At 37.9% G+C, this 13502-nt stretch overlaps 1 protein-coding gene across 1 annotated transcript; it reads left to right on the top strand.

Moving 5' to 3' along the window:
- Positions 1 to 3927: 3927 nt before the first annotated feature.
- Positions 3928 to 11891, top strand: B3GALT5 (beta-1,3-galactosyltransferase 5). The gene is made up of 2 exons (XM_032220374.1): positions 3928 to 4024; positions 11059 to 11891. The coding sequence occupies exons 1-2, from the start codon at positions 3928 to 3930 to the stop codon at positions 11889 to 11891; spliced, it is 930 nt and encodes a 309-aa protein (XP_032076265.1).
- Positions 11892 to 13502: the final 1611 nt, after the last annotated feature.

Genomic DNA, 13502 nt, shown 5'->3' on the forward strand with positions numbered 1-13502 from the left:
TACAAGCAACTCCATACTCTTAATACTTTTTTCTTCTGTTCAAACTGCCTGGACAAGTCCCTGCAATTTTCTTGGCAAGGTTTTTCAAAAGTGGTTTGCCACTCTCCCCTTCCCAGGAGTGAATAAAAGAAACTGGCCGAAGTTTATCCAGCTGGCTTTGTGCCTAACAGGACTAGAATTCACAGTCTCTTGGTTTCTGATGTGATAGATCAGGGTTGTCAAACTTCTGTCCCGTGGGCCGAATGCCTCACATGCTGGCCAAGCCCACACCCAGTTTAGCGAAAGGGAAAAAAGTCCCAATATGTCAGGTGACACTGCCGTGACGAAGTGAGTTTCACACCCCTGTGATAAACATTACTTCAAAGTGACTTACTACACTACAGTGTAGGCTCAAACCTGAGGTCAAGTTCCCAGAGCAGATTCACTTGTTCTCTCATTGTGTATCTGTTTCAGACAATATTGTATCCAAAGACACTCCTTTCTTATCATTCCCAGTTTCAACTGCTTTTAACTGGGCTTTCAATTTGAACTATAAATAAAATTACACAGGAATTATGAACTGCTGCATTGATATATTTAGTGCTTTGGAATCCAGCTTGTCTATTTACCAAAGGTGAAACAAAAAAAGTGGACAGAAACCATTACAAATATCATAAGATTTCCTTTTATATATTTTGGTGAAATCAGCCCCATTCTTTTACATCAAGAGATATTGCAGAAATACTGCTAGACCTAAAGAAAATCCCTCCTGTCCTTCTCTATCTTCTCTGTCACCTGGGTGATGAGGTTCAGATCCATTCCTCCACTATCTATACATGGATTACAAGTATCCCAAGAGTTAAGAGTTTCCATAGTATTGGTCATACTTCAAATGTTAACATTCCCAAGTGAAAAATCCTAAATATGCACATAAACTAGCTTCACAGGAAGGATTACTAATGTGCTGGCTAATCCATAGCTGATGTGGAAAATCCATCAAGTTTATCTTGGCCTATTCCATTATCTACAATAGATGCTTTGGAGCACAGTGTGTTGTTTCACTATATAGGATTTGCCCTTTTGCACCCACATAAGCATACAACAGTTTATATATCTATTCCGTGCTATTTCAGCTAACATTGCATCTTAACAATGGAATCAGTTTGGCTAGGGCTAAACCTCTTTATTAGATCTTTGTGAATCCTCAAATCCCTCTGGCTCATTCATATCGTAATTATGGAAAAATATGCATTAGTTTGCTGAAAAAATTTGCAACTTTTTCATTAGTAGTGAAAATTTGTATGTTACTTAAGTTTGAAGCAAATTCTCTATGTAATTCCAACTGTGGTTCTCAGAAAAACAGAAAGCAGAAAAAGAGGGTATATTATTGTCTCCTGACCAATATAAGCCATGGGATATTGGGTTGTTTGCAAAAAATGAGGTCCTTTGGAGAAAATTTCTTCAAAGGTTTTATTAGCCTGACTTCAAGGAGACTCGTCCTCTGCTAATTTGATGCTTGAATTAGGAGTGGTTTGTCCCCGGACCTACAGTAGGTAAGCTAAAATAAAATTGATGTGGTAGCTGCTTCCAAGTTGCTGATGTGCAAAAGGTTACAAGGGCGAAAATCTCTAACTCCTCCAGGTAAACACAAAACACCGCATACAAAATCACCATCCTCATCGAGTAGAAATTTTCACTTGAATGCTTCCCTCACTCCTCCCCTGATCTTTGCTTTTCTATTATTCTCCTCCTTCCAAGCAGAATCTCTCTCTTGCTACGCGCCTTCAGACCACCACGTGTTTTCCCCTTTCTTCTTGCCTTATAGACCTTGTGGCTCCAGCTGACTTTCCTCGCATCTTAGACTTCTTTCTCTTTACTTCCCTCCGCTCTCCTCTTCTCGTGCTCCGCTGAGGGCGCAGGCGTTCCATTCACTTGCTTTGCCTTTGGAAAAAGCAAAACCAATATAATGTATAAAACAAAACAATGCACAGGAAAAGGAGTGAAATTTTAATCATCAAATACATACTTTCTCTCAAACAGGTCTCCCCTCCCCCAACGCCACCGGAAGGCCAGTATAAATCGACCAAACTAAAGTCTTGGTGGGCATTTCCTTTATGACAGGTCTTGCTCCTCTAATGTAGTTTATGACATCTCCAGGGCATCAGTTAATCTGCTAGCCCAGAATTCAGTTATAGTAACCAGGTATTACTCCACCCACCCCAAAGCACCTTCTATTCATCCGAGAACCTCCAAGAAGCGCTTGGTCTGTGAGCTGGTTCTGGGGGGAGGGAATTGCAATTCATCCGCTACTGAGAAAGCTTCAATGTTCAGGAGTTTTTTAAAAAAATGTCTCAGCCTCCTTTGAAATAAGCTACACTTGCTGCGATCGAGCGTTTTTCATTCTCGTCAGCGACCCGAATGTCTCTCTTACGGTTCTTGCCTAGACAACTGTCAACGGAACCTCTATTTTTCCTCCTTTTGTTTATGGCTCGGTTAGTCATAAATGATGACCTCACGGCTTGGGTTCTTTAAAAGGTGGTCGATGAGATTTTGATTTAGTACCGTATATTGCTCCGGGGACGTCTTTAAGACTGGAGGTGAGGCACGAATATGCACAGAAAGTGATTTACAGAGTAACCCGACTCCTGTTTCCTCAAGTCTCGACTTCTAGAGAAATGCAGGGCTACGAAGATGCTCTGGAGGAAAATCGTGGAATATTGCCTGGTAATAGCTAAAGGTGGGTCGTCTTAATCTCTTTTTCTCTTGAATATGAAGTGAGAATATTTACAGGCAGTTCCTAACTCCTCTTTTGCTGCCAGTCAGACGTCGCCGCGGCAGGAGCTGCTACCAGGGTCTACAGACAGTGCGGGTAATAGGCGCGATTTCATTGTCTGGACGGAGAGGATTTGTCTTCCGAATCCAATCAGTTTAAAGGGCTGTTCCAGATGGAATTGGCCCCGGGATGGCACCCGGAGCTCCAGGAACTGAATGTTAGAAATGTTTTTTCCCCCCTGGTTTTTCAGGGATTTTTTCCCCCTTCGGAGAAAAATTCGAGACTATTGATTTGATATTTTATACAGCATAGCTAAAAGAACCGGGAGGGGATTGGGGGCCGCGTTGGATAAAGGGAAGGAAAGAGAAGGAACCTCGGGATTTGTTTTGAGGGACGGTGGGATATTTCAAAGCCTGGTCTCTTCTGTTTTCATGTGTATAAAAAGCTGAATCATGCTTTGATTCAAAGGAAACCTGATTTACGCGGGCCTTTTTAAAAAAATGCTGCAAAAAATGAAAGGAATTAATATGCCAGCTTTCTTCAAAAGAACAGCTCAAATGCTCGGATAATGGGAAAACGACTAATGAATCAACCCCAGGAGAGGACAAAGGTCTTTTGTCCAAAAGTGTTGCAGTTTCTGGATGATTATTGGAGAATTCAGAAGCTGAACCCGGGAAACATTCTCTCCTGTAAATTATGCAAATGCACAAAACTTTGTCTTCCTGTCTGCCTAGGAAACACCTAAGTCCCCCAGCTTTTCACATTTTCTGATCAGAGTTGATCCTGTTTAAAGGGCATAATTATCAAGTAAGATAGGAGCAGAATCTCCACAATGCATTTAAGAAAGGCTAATGTTTTAATTTTCCAAGGTATATATTGATCCTACCTTCACAAAATGAAAAGTGGTTTTTGAGTGAACCAACTGAGGTTGCTTTTTTGCTCAGGAAGGACAGAGACTTAGAAATGATTCACTGAATTTCACTTGATTGTTCTAAATGATCAGAATAGAAATATCTAAGATATTTGCAAGCATTAAGGAAAAAAATGATGTGGATATGTTCTTTTGCTGAATAATCTTTATAATATTTTTGTTATCTGTGCCTATATCTGCTAAAGATACTGCTTAGCAAAATATAATCAAGAATTCAATCTTTTGCTCAGGACTATATGCATGCATGGACAATATAGTAGAGTTTGAGTCTGGAGAAGCACCTGGAAGTTCAGAGAACAGAATATTACCAGTATCCAGTAATCAAATTGAGCCTGTGCCAGGTGAAGTGCCTCTGATCAATAGAGGCATAAAATTTGATAAATATATATAAAGAAATGAATTTTGTTGGTATCAAGGTGCTGCTGCCTTTACTATCCTGGTGCCCATCTGATGTCTTTGTGCCCACATATGCCTTTATCAACAGAAGCAGGCTAGTTAGCAACCATTGGAATTTGACTCCAACCAACCAGGAAGAATGCAGTTTAGCTGGGGAGGAAAGTAAAAACATAGTCATGCTTGACCCTGGAGACTTAATAGACACAACCAGAATAAGTTAAAAGGACTTTGGGCATCTTCTAGTCTAAAATAGGAGACCCTCTACCATTTCAGACAAATAATTGTCCAATCTCTTCTTAAAGGGTTCCAAATAATAGATCCATGCAAGCAAAAACTCTGAGGCAGGTGGATTCCTCAAAGAATAACTTTATTGGAAATATCATATTGGCACATATCTGATGAAAACCAACTCGAGGGGCCCCTTGGTTTTTACCTAATTAAAAGTGAAAGTTTTTCCCTCAACCCCAAACAATCAGTTCCATGGCCCAATCAAGGCATCGTCCGCTGGTCTGGTGACATCACTCCTCCTTCCTCCAACCAGGTGAGAACATCCTTGGTTCCCAAGAGAAAGTATTTTATTTTGACTACACAACTCCAGTTATGTCTAATCCCCCCTCCCTATCCTTCGCTCCAGTGTGACAGCACTGAAGCTCCAAGATGGTTTGGCCAGATCAGCTTCAGGGTTGACACAGGTCTCTAATCAATATTTTCCATGAATTTTAAATCAGGCTACGGAAATTTCATATGATGTAGTGATTTAATAGATTAAATATTTTTAATATTTATTTTATGCCATCATGACTAATTTTTATACAGTGTAGGAATCTAAATTAAAGGATGCCTGGCTATATTGGCTTGAACACATATGCTGCCCAGAGTCACCTTGTGTGAGATGAGCAGCCATATAAATTCAATAAATTTATATTTGATAATGCAGTGAAGAGAAACCCACCACCTGGATAATTATTTCCATTATTAAATTGATCTTTAAAATTAGGATTTCCCCCTCTAACATTCAATTGAAATCTGCCTTCCTAAAACTTTAGTTGATTATTTTTACTTCCTGCAGTCAGGAACCGTCAGAAATAAATTTTGATATGCTATGGTATGTCAGGATGACCTAAGTAACTCATATAAAAGTTCCTATGTTAAATTGTGTGAACTTGGCATGCAGATGTCTGAGGAAGTGTCTGGTAGCCTTTAAAGGCCTCTGGCCTCTTCTGAAAGATACCTGGAAACACATTAGCTTTTTAAAATAAACTTGCTGAAATTGTTTATGTTCGCTAAAAAGAGGAAATGATAAGGGACATGACAAAAATATTTTAACCGTTTCTTTGGGATTAGGTCAAAGGGGTGGGGGAAATATCTCTGCCCCTGAAGTTCCATTGGGCCTAGCTTCCTCAGGCTTTCTAGATTGCTTTTTACACAGTAAAAATGTATCTAATTTGCCTTTGGGAAAGTATAATTTGCAATCTGGAGTGCAATTTAGTCTGTAGAATTATAATTACTTCTTTGTTCCTTAAATTGGAATGAGTGAATCTATCAATATCCATTTTGCTAAGCTTTTTTTCCTGTTTTTTTTTAATTATTTGGTATTGAGCTATTTTTTTACCAGTCTGATATTAAAAAGATCTGCATCAAAAGTTTTATTTAATGTGTGTGTATTTCTTCTAATATATTTTAGCAGATATTTTCCCCTAATAAATAAATAAATGTATCTTCCTGCTATACGTCTTTTTAGGCATTTTATTATATTAGGATTTTTTTGTATGCAGTTTTTTCTAACATATATTATTGAATATGTTTTTTGAACTTCAAACTGTATCACATGATTCAGAATATTGGGGGTTTTAGATCAAAGCTGTGTTCTGGTTTGTACAGAGTTTGGGAAAGCACAAATTAGGTAAGTTTATATTGCTGCATAGTATGAACCAAACACATTTCTCTTTTTCCCCTGTATCCAGCTGAAAACACTTGTCTAAATTGTAGGATGGGAAAGATTAGCAAACAAACCAAAAATATAAATGAAACAAAATGCCTCTCTAGCCAGGCTTGCATTATAGATTTTAAAAAAAGAAAACAAACAAAAAATGTAGGAAAAATAGAACATAAAAGGAAGTATGTCACTTCCACTTATGTGTTGGAAGAGTATGTAAACTCAAACAAAGAATGAATGCATTTTTTTCTCTTCTAAGGATAGAATTATATCTGGTGTTAATTCAAATATTTTCTTGGTTTCTTAGATGCTGAGCTGGGAGACAAACAGTCATACTCATCAGTACATTCAACAAGGTAACAGGAGTATGTAGGCAACAGGAGTATGTAGCACATATTTTAAGCGCTACGTTTGAACAACCAAGTACAAAATTGGGTGCCAGAATTGCTATAAGAGAGAAGAGAACTCCCATCCAGGAGATGAAATATGGCAAGCTGCTTTTTCACTTATCTTTATCTCCATATATTAGAAACCTTTTCATTCGCAAGAAGAAAAAAATCTTAAACGTAAAGTGAAATAAGTCTTAAATTTGGCCTAGAACAGGGATGTCAAACTCAAGGTGCTTAGATCTGACCCATATAGAAGAAACCAATATTGGTGGTAGCAAACGGACAGCGGCGATCTGTGGCATCGGTGAATGGGTGGTGCTAAGTGGTGGCAATCCCTGCCACCTAGAACAGCTGATTGGCAGAATGGCGCGAGGCCGATCCAACCACCAATCAGCAGCAAAGGCTCCAGCGTTCCCAACCCCCGTCTCTCCCACCACATTATTCGCGCTATAAGACACACAGACATTTCTACCCACTTTTTTGGGGGGAGGGGGAGTGTCTTATAGTGCAAAAAGTAAAGTGTATCACCCAATTACTGTATTTTTCTTGTCCACCTTGAAAGGCTATTGATTTTGTGTGACCATATGACACCAAAAGTAAACAGGACATTTAAAAATATGCAAATTTTAAAATATAATTTTAAAACATTCAAAGTATTTTAAAAAATGAATTTGAGCCAATGATGGAGCATTATAGCCTATTCTCAGATTGTTATAACACATGCAGAGATCTTATTTGTCATCTCCTCACTTAATTTTTTTCCCATTAGCAGTTAGGTTTTATGGCAACAGATCACTGACTGAAAGAATAATATGATTTTGTTCAAGAAAACTTTCATATTACGGAACCTTACCTGAAAGTAAAAACAAGAGCTTTAAGGTTCAGAAACAGCTGCAGATTCATCCAGTCTCACAATGGACATTGAACTGACAACGTCTGCTTTGGGAATGATGTTGCAAGTGCACAGGGCACATGGATGGACTGATTTCTCATTTGTGGGAACCCTTATTTTACACCATCTCTGGCTCCTGGGGTCTAACCATTCTTTCTTTTCCCACCAAATACAGAGCTTCATTATCTTGTTTCTGGTACTTATCTGTAAACGATGATTGAAATATATATGCCCTGCTTAATTACCCAGCCGTAGGGCAATAATGGCTAGAAGTATTAAGAAAACACCTAGTTCTAAATATGCAAATAAATTTCCAGCACAATTTGAAAATGCTTTTAAATGCAACAGAAAAATGAGGTCTTTGTAATCAGAAAATGTCATTTCATAAGTGTGTGTGTGTGTGTGTGTGTGTGTGTGTGTGTGTGTGTGAAATCAAATGACCAGCACTAGGGGAAGTGGGAGTAATATTATGAATTTATTTCATTTCTCTTTCATTCTGGAACTATGAATTTTTATTGTTCTAGAATCTTTAGGAGCTTATATCAGGGCCCTGATATGGATATTTTGCCCAATACATGTTCAGCTTTAGTTACCGTAATCATACTGAAACCAAATTTTTATTATCTTGAAGCTTGGGGCAAACTTATAATGTGAAACGATTGCTTGTTTTGTTACTGTAACAGCGACAAGAAAGCCCTTCAAATTTCATCTACATCATTCGGCTTCAGTTTGAATCATCAATTTATTGCCAAGTCAATACCTTTTTTATTTTTGTTCATACAGAACTAACTAAGCTTCAGCTTTCACATATACTTTATTTCATAACTGTTATCAAGTCTTATACATATGCATGCTAAGCTAGAAATATGCAGTCATATTCCTTTTAGGATTTTTTGCCTGCCACACACTCTCTTATTTTACTATGCTGTTTCATTAGTGGGGAATTGGGAGGGGGAATAATAAGGAGCAGAATATGTTGTTGTCAGAAAAAAAACACACATTCCTTTCTAAAAGCCCAAGATCATTCTTTGTCTCCGCACCTCTGCACCTGACCAGAACTAGATGGATGGAAATGCCAGTGTGGCAGTGGAAGATTAGACCATGTGATGGACTTGTGGGTGTGGGGCAAGATCATGAACTTTCAACTGGGTGAAACCCAGGAAGCTTTCAGATTTGGGTTTCCCACAGATGTACCAGCATGTCTCTCTTAATAAATTGGAATTTTGAGGAAAGCTCTGCCTTGAACTCTGATTTAATTTGGATGATATTTGGAACACTGACACTAAACATTTCTCTCATCTCTATCCTCCTATGCTGCCCGGCTTCCAGAGTATCCACCCAGGCTCCTATCTCCCTTTCAAAAGTATCTTCCTGCTTAGCCAATTCTATTTTTCAATCTCTCAAAGTACTTTCCCCTTGGTTTATTTCATCATCATTATTATCTTTATTATCTTCTCCTTTTCATCTTGTTGCTTTATTTCCTGTTTTTTCTGTTCTGTCTTTTCCTCTATTTGTTTTCTGTTGATATGTCTTATTTTAATAACTCCTTCTTTTACTCAATAGTCCAAATACAATATATTCAAGCCTAATATTGCTCCTCAGGAAGTACAATACTCAAAATTCTTTATATTCCAAACTTATTCATTCAGTGCCATTTAAATAGTCCAGGAAGCTTTCCAAACATCAAAAATCACTTTATTTAAGTGTCTTCCTTATTCCCACAGTTGAGTTTCCAGTAATCATAAAATAAATAATTATAGAATAGTAAGTATCACCACAATCCTTCAGATGGCTCTTGTTTATTTCTCTTATCACAAACTTTCCCAGGCTGTAGGGGTAAAATATATTTTCCATTCATCAGTAGATGGTGCTCTTAGGTTTCAGGGTTGTTTCATAAGTTATTTAATCCAATTTTAATTCAATTTATAGAAGCAAAGTCAGTTATTTAAGTAGATAGTTCCAGCATTTTAAAATGCCTTTCCAAAACAATGCCTACTCAGTTTGAAAGTCCAATTTTCTATGTTTTAAATAGTTTTTCTCCCCTTAGTTCCTTTCTTTCAGGTCTAGAGTTTTCTTCTGTATAATTGTTTGCTGCTTTAGCAAACAATTCAAAGAGTCTCTTTTTCTAGATTCGCTCTTTTTGTTCTTTTTAAGGTTAGGCTCTAAAGAAAAAGGGACTCTTCTCACCCAACTCCAATCACTGTCCATCAACACTGCTCCTGCACTTTTTTTTGTTGCCTCGGCTGTCCCAGCTTCATGGCAGCCATGATGGCTGCCTCTTCTCCTTGTTGTGGATAAGAGAGAAAAAGCCCTGAGTTGAGCGGAAGAGTTGTGGCTCTCTGCGACCTACAGTGAGACCCCTGTTTTCTTCACCACCCCTACAGGGTGGCTTTAGCTCCTTTCAGAGCCCTCCAATGGGGAGAATGTGGTGCAGGAGCACAGCGATCCTCTCCTCATGTCTGATCTCGCTGCAACATCAGCCAGAAGTCGTCTACCTTTATTTTCTAATAGCCAGGATGCTTTTGGATCTGCCAGATAAATGAGTGCTGGATATATGAAATAGTAATTTTCTAAAATTACTGCATGCCTAAAAACTATAAGCTGTATCTCTGAAGTGGTACCTTTTAATTTTTCTCTTGGCCATATTGATGAGAAATAGAATAAAATAAAATAAAATTGATATTCAAGGTCTAAATATTCAAACAATATATCAGCTTGTTCTTGTGTTTGAGAACTATTTGTCAGCATTCCAAATACCATGCAGAATTAAATCAGAGTCGAAGGCAAAACTATGCTTAAAGTTCCAATTTAATAAGACAGGCATGTTGGCATCGTGCTGTGGGATTCCAACTCTGGAAGTTACATCAGAATCCCATCCAGTTAAAAGTTCATGATCTTGTTCCCACAGTCCAATCTTCACATGGTCCAATCTTCTTCTTCCACGCTGGTGTCTCCACCCAGCTGCTTCCGGTCAGGTGTGAAAGTGTGGAGACAAAGGATGACCTTGACTTCTAGTAAAGAATGAAAATAATACATTCCACAATCTCACTCCTTCTATTCCACACTCCCATCAACTATACTTAAAGAAACAGCGTAATGAAATAAGAGAAAGTGTGGCAGGCCAAAATTCTAAAAGGAATATAAATGCAGGCCTGACACTATTATTATTTTTCTATAGGCATGTTGAAGAAATAAGAATTCCTGAAGAAGTACTTTGTCCGACAGGTACTGGGTTTTACATAATGCAGCATTCTTTTATTTCTTTTGCTTATGTAGCACTTTTTCTTCATAGGGTATGTTTGCTTTTCCTTCAATTTGCTTTTGTGTAAATTCCTTGCTGATTGCTCCTTATTTGCCAAAATCAGTCCTCAATTTGTTCTACACCCAAATCTGCAGGGAAAACACTTGGCTCAGATAAAAGGGATACACATTTTTATTAATTGAAGGACCTAATGCAGGGGAGAATCAGTGAGTGTCCAAATATTCCTAAGCATATATTCTCAGCATACTACATTGTTGGTTATTGTCTGATTATATACAGAATTGTAGTTCAGCATCAGCTTTGCTCATCCTTCTTTTTATATCAATGCAAGGAATTCATCTTTTCGATGTAGCCCTTTTTTTCCCTTTTTTCCCCTAGATGGCTTCCAAAAGACTCAAACAAATACTTTTGTTGACAATCATACTGGTCTTTGCTGGCTTATGTTTTTTGATCATGTGGACTTCAGTTGGAGTATGCAAGTTTTTCAGACTAAAACTGAGGACATGTTTTTAAAACAAGGCATGGGCATTTTTTGTTGGTACCTCATTCAGATTGTAGCCAGAACCCTCCATTTCTGGTCATTCTAGTAACTTCCTCTCCTACTGATTTAAAAGTTCGTGTAATAATCCGTGAGACCTGGGGCAAAAAAAAATTAATAGCAAATAAATTAATTGTAACCCATTTTCTTTTGGGAACTACATTGAATCCTGAAGAACAGGTTGCTGTGATTAACGAGAGTCTGAAATATGGGGACATCATCCAGAAGAATTTTATAGATGCTTATCATAATTTAACATTAAAAACTATGATGGGCATTGAATGGATTCACAAATTCTGCTCAGAGCCTAGCTTTGTAATGAAAACAGACTCAGATGTGTTTGTAAATACTTACTATCTGACCAAACTCCTCCTAAAAAGAAACCAGAATACCAGATTCTTCACTGGCTTTTTAAAACTAAATGAGCATCCAATACGGAAAATATCCAGTAAATGGTATGTGAGTAAATATGAATATCCAAGAAACGCATACCCTCCTTTTTGTTCAGGAACTGGCTATGTTTTCTCAGCAGATGTTGCCAGTCTGGTATATAGAATTTCTGGCAATATTCCCTTTATTAAGCTGGAGGATGTATTCATAGGCTTGTGCCTTGCTGAACTTGATATCAAATTGGAAAACCTCCATTCCAAGCAAACCTTCTTCCCTGAAAGGCTTGAATTTTCACCTTGCCACTTTAAGAAAATTGTGACGAGCCATTTTGTGCTACCTCATGAGCTGAAGATCTATTGGAATGCACTGGAGAGATCCATGGATGAAAAATGCCCTGATGGCTGAAACCCTTCTGAACTGGGGGTTGATGGTTTTGGTGAGGAAATATGTCAAAATTATCTTCAACTAGGCAACAGGCAAAAATCTATAATATTTTTTTTCTTAGAGATTTCATAGTTCATTTAGCCTGATGTTTCCCAGTCTCTGCACAGGTAGAATGTTTGGATATTAATTCCTAGAATGCTTAGCTATGGCTATGCTGGCTGGGGATTTCTGGGAGCTGAAGTCCACCATCTTAAAGTTGAGAAACATTGATTTAGCTAAAATGGTTTTGGCTACACTATTTTGCACACCAATCCTGGGTTCATTGGCTAAGAAACAAGTCTTATATTTAATTGTCTTATTTCCTAATTAAATTGCATAATATTTGCCTTTAAGGTTGAAGATCACATTTCCTCTAATAACATTACCCTTTTGAATGTATCAGTATTTTGTTGTTTTTATCAACAAACAATTTCCACCACTGTTACTAATAATGTTATGTAATGATATGTGGTAAAGATCCTGGGAGAGAGGGCAAAGAGATGCTGCCTAGAGAATGGTCAGATAAGAGACATCATAGTCTGCAGCGGTAAGGTGGGGTAAGAAGCTTAGAAGAGATCCTTCCTATTTCTAGGGGCTAAAGGAGGTGGGAGGAGAACTGTATTTTCAAACTTGCAAGTTTCTGTTAATGTAGTCTAGCAATAAAGTAGAATTAGTTGATCTGGTTGTGTTTTCTAGTCTATCTGATAAGGCTGATATATTAACACAAATCCAGGATGCTGTAACATTCCCATTTACTAATGTATGTTAACTGCATTTGTATACAGGTAGTCCTTGACTTACAATAGTTTGGTTAGAGTCCATTCCAAGTTACAGCAATACTGAAAAAGTGACTTATGACCGTTTTCCACACTTACAACCGTTGTAGCATCCCCATTGCCACGTGATCAAAATTCAGATGTTTGGCAACTGACTCATATTTATTGCAGTGTCCTGGGTCACATAATCACCTTTCACGATCTTCTCACAAGCAAAGTCAGTGTGGAAACCAGGTTCACTTAACAACCGTGTTGTTAACTTAAGAACTGCAGTGATTCATGTAACTGGGCCAGAAAGCTCATAAAATGGAGCAAAATTCACTTAACAACATAAATTGTCTAACTTAACAACATAAATTTGGGGATCAATTGTAGTCATAAGTCAAGGACTAGCTGTATTTATTTGATATACAGTAAATAATATTTGACCATTTACTGAATAATAATTCTAAGTCAAGGGTGAAATCCAAGGTTTTCCAGAAATGAAAGTTTCTATTAGCAGAATCAGGAATATTTCTTTCTCCTATAGCCTGCTTCCCCCCTCCCCTCGCCACATATCAGACTTCTCTGGAGGATGGGAAAAACTGTTCCAGTAGTGAAAGGTAACCTGGGGAGCTGTTGGGAGATAAGAAGAGAAGAATGGCCCATTCTTCCTCTAAGGGTTGGACAGGGTGAGGTTGGAGCCTGGGGACTGTATCATTGGATATAATGGAGAATGTGCTTTTTGGTTTAAAATCTGATAATGTTTTTATTACAATTGTTGTTGTTACTGTGAGTCATCCAGAGTTTGTTGGATGGTTATATAAATCTTTGGAAT

This window comes from Thamnophis elegans, chromosome 6, assembly GCF_009769535.1.
Source record: "Thamnophis elegans isolate rThaEle1 chromosome 6, rThaEle1.pri, whole genome shotgun sequence".
Lineage (NCBI taxonomy): Eukaryota > Metazoa > Chordata > Lepidosauria > Squamata > Colubridae > Thamnophis > Thamnophis elegans.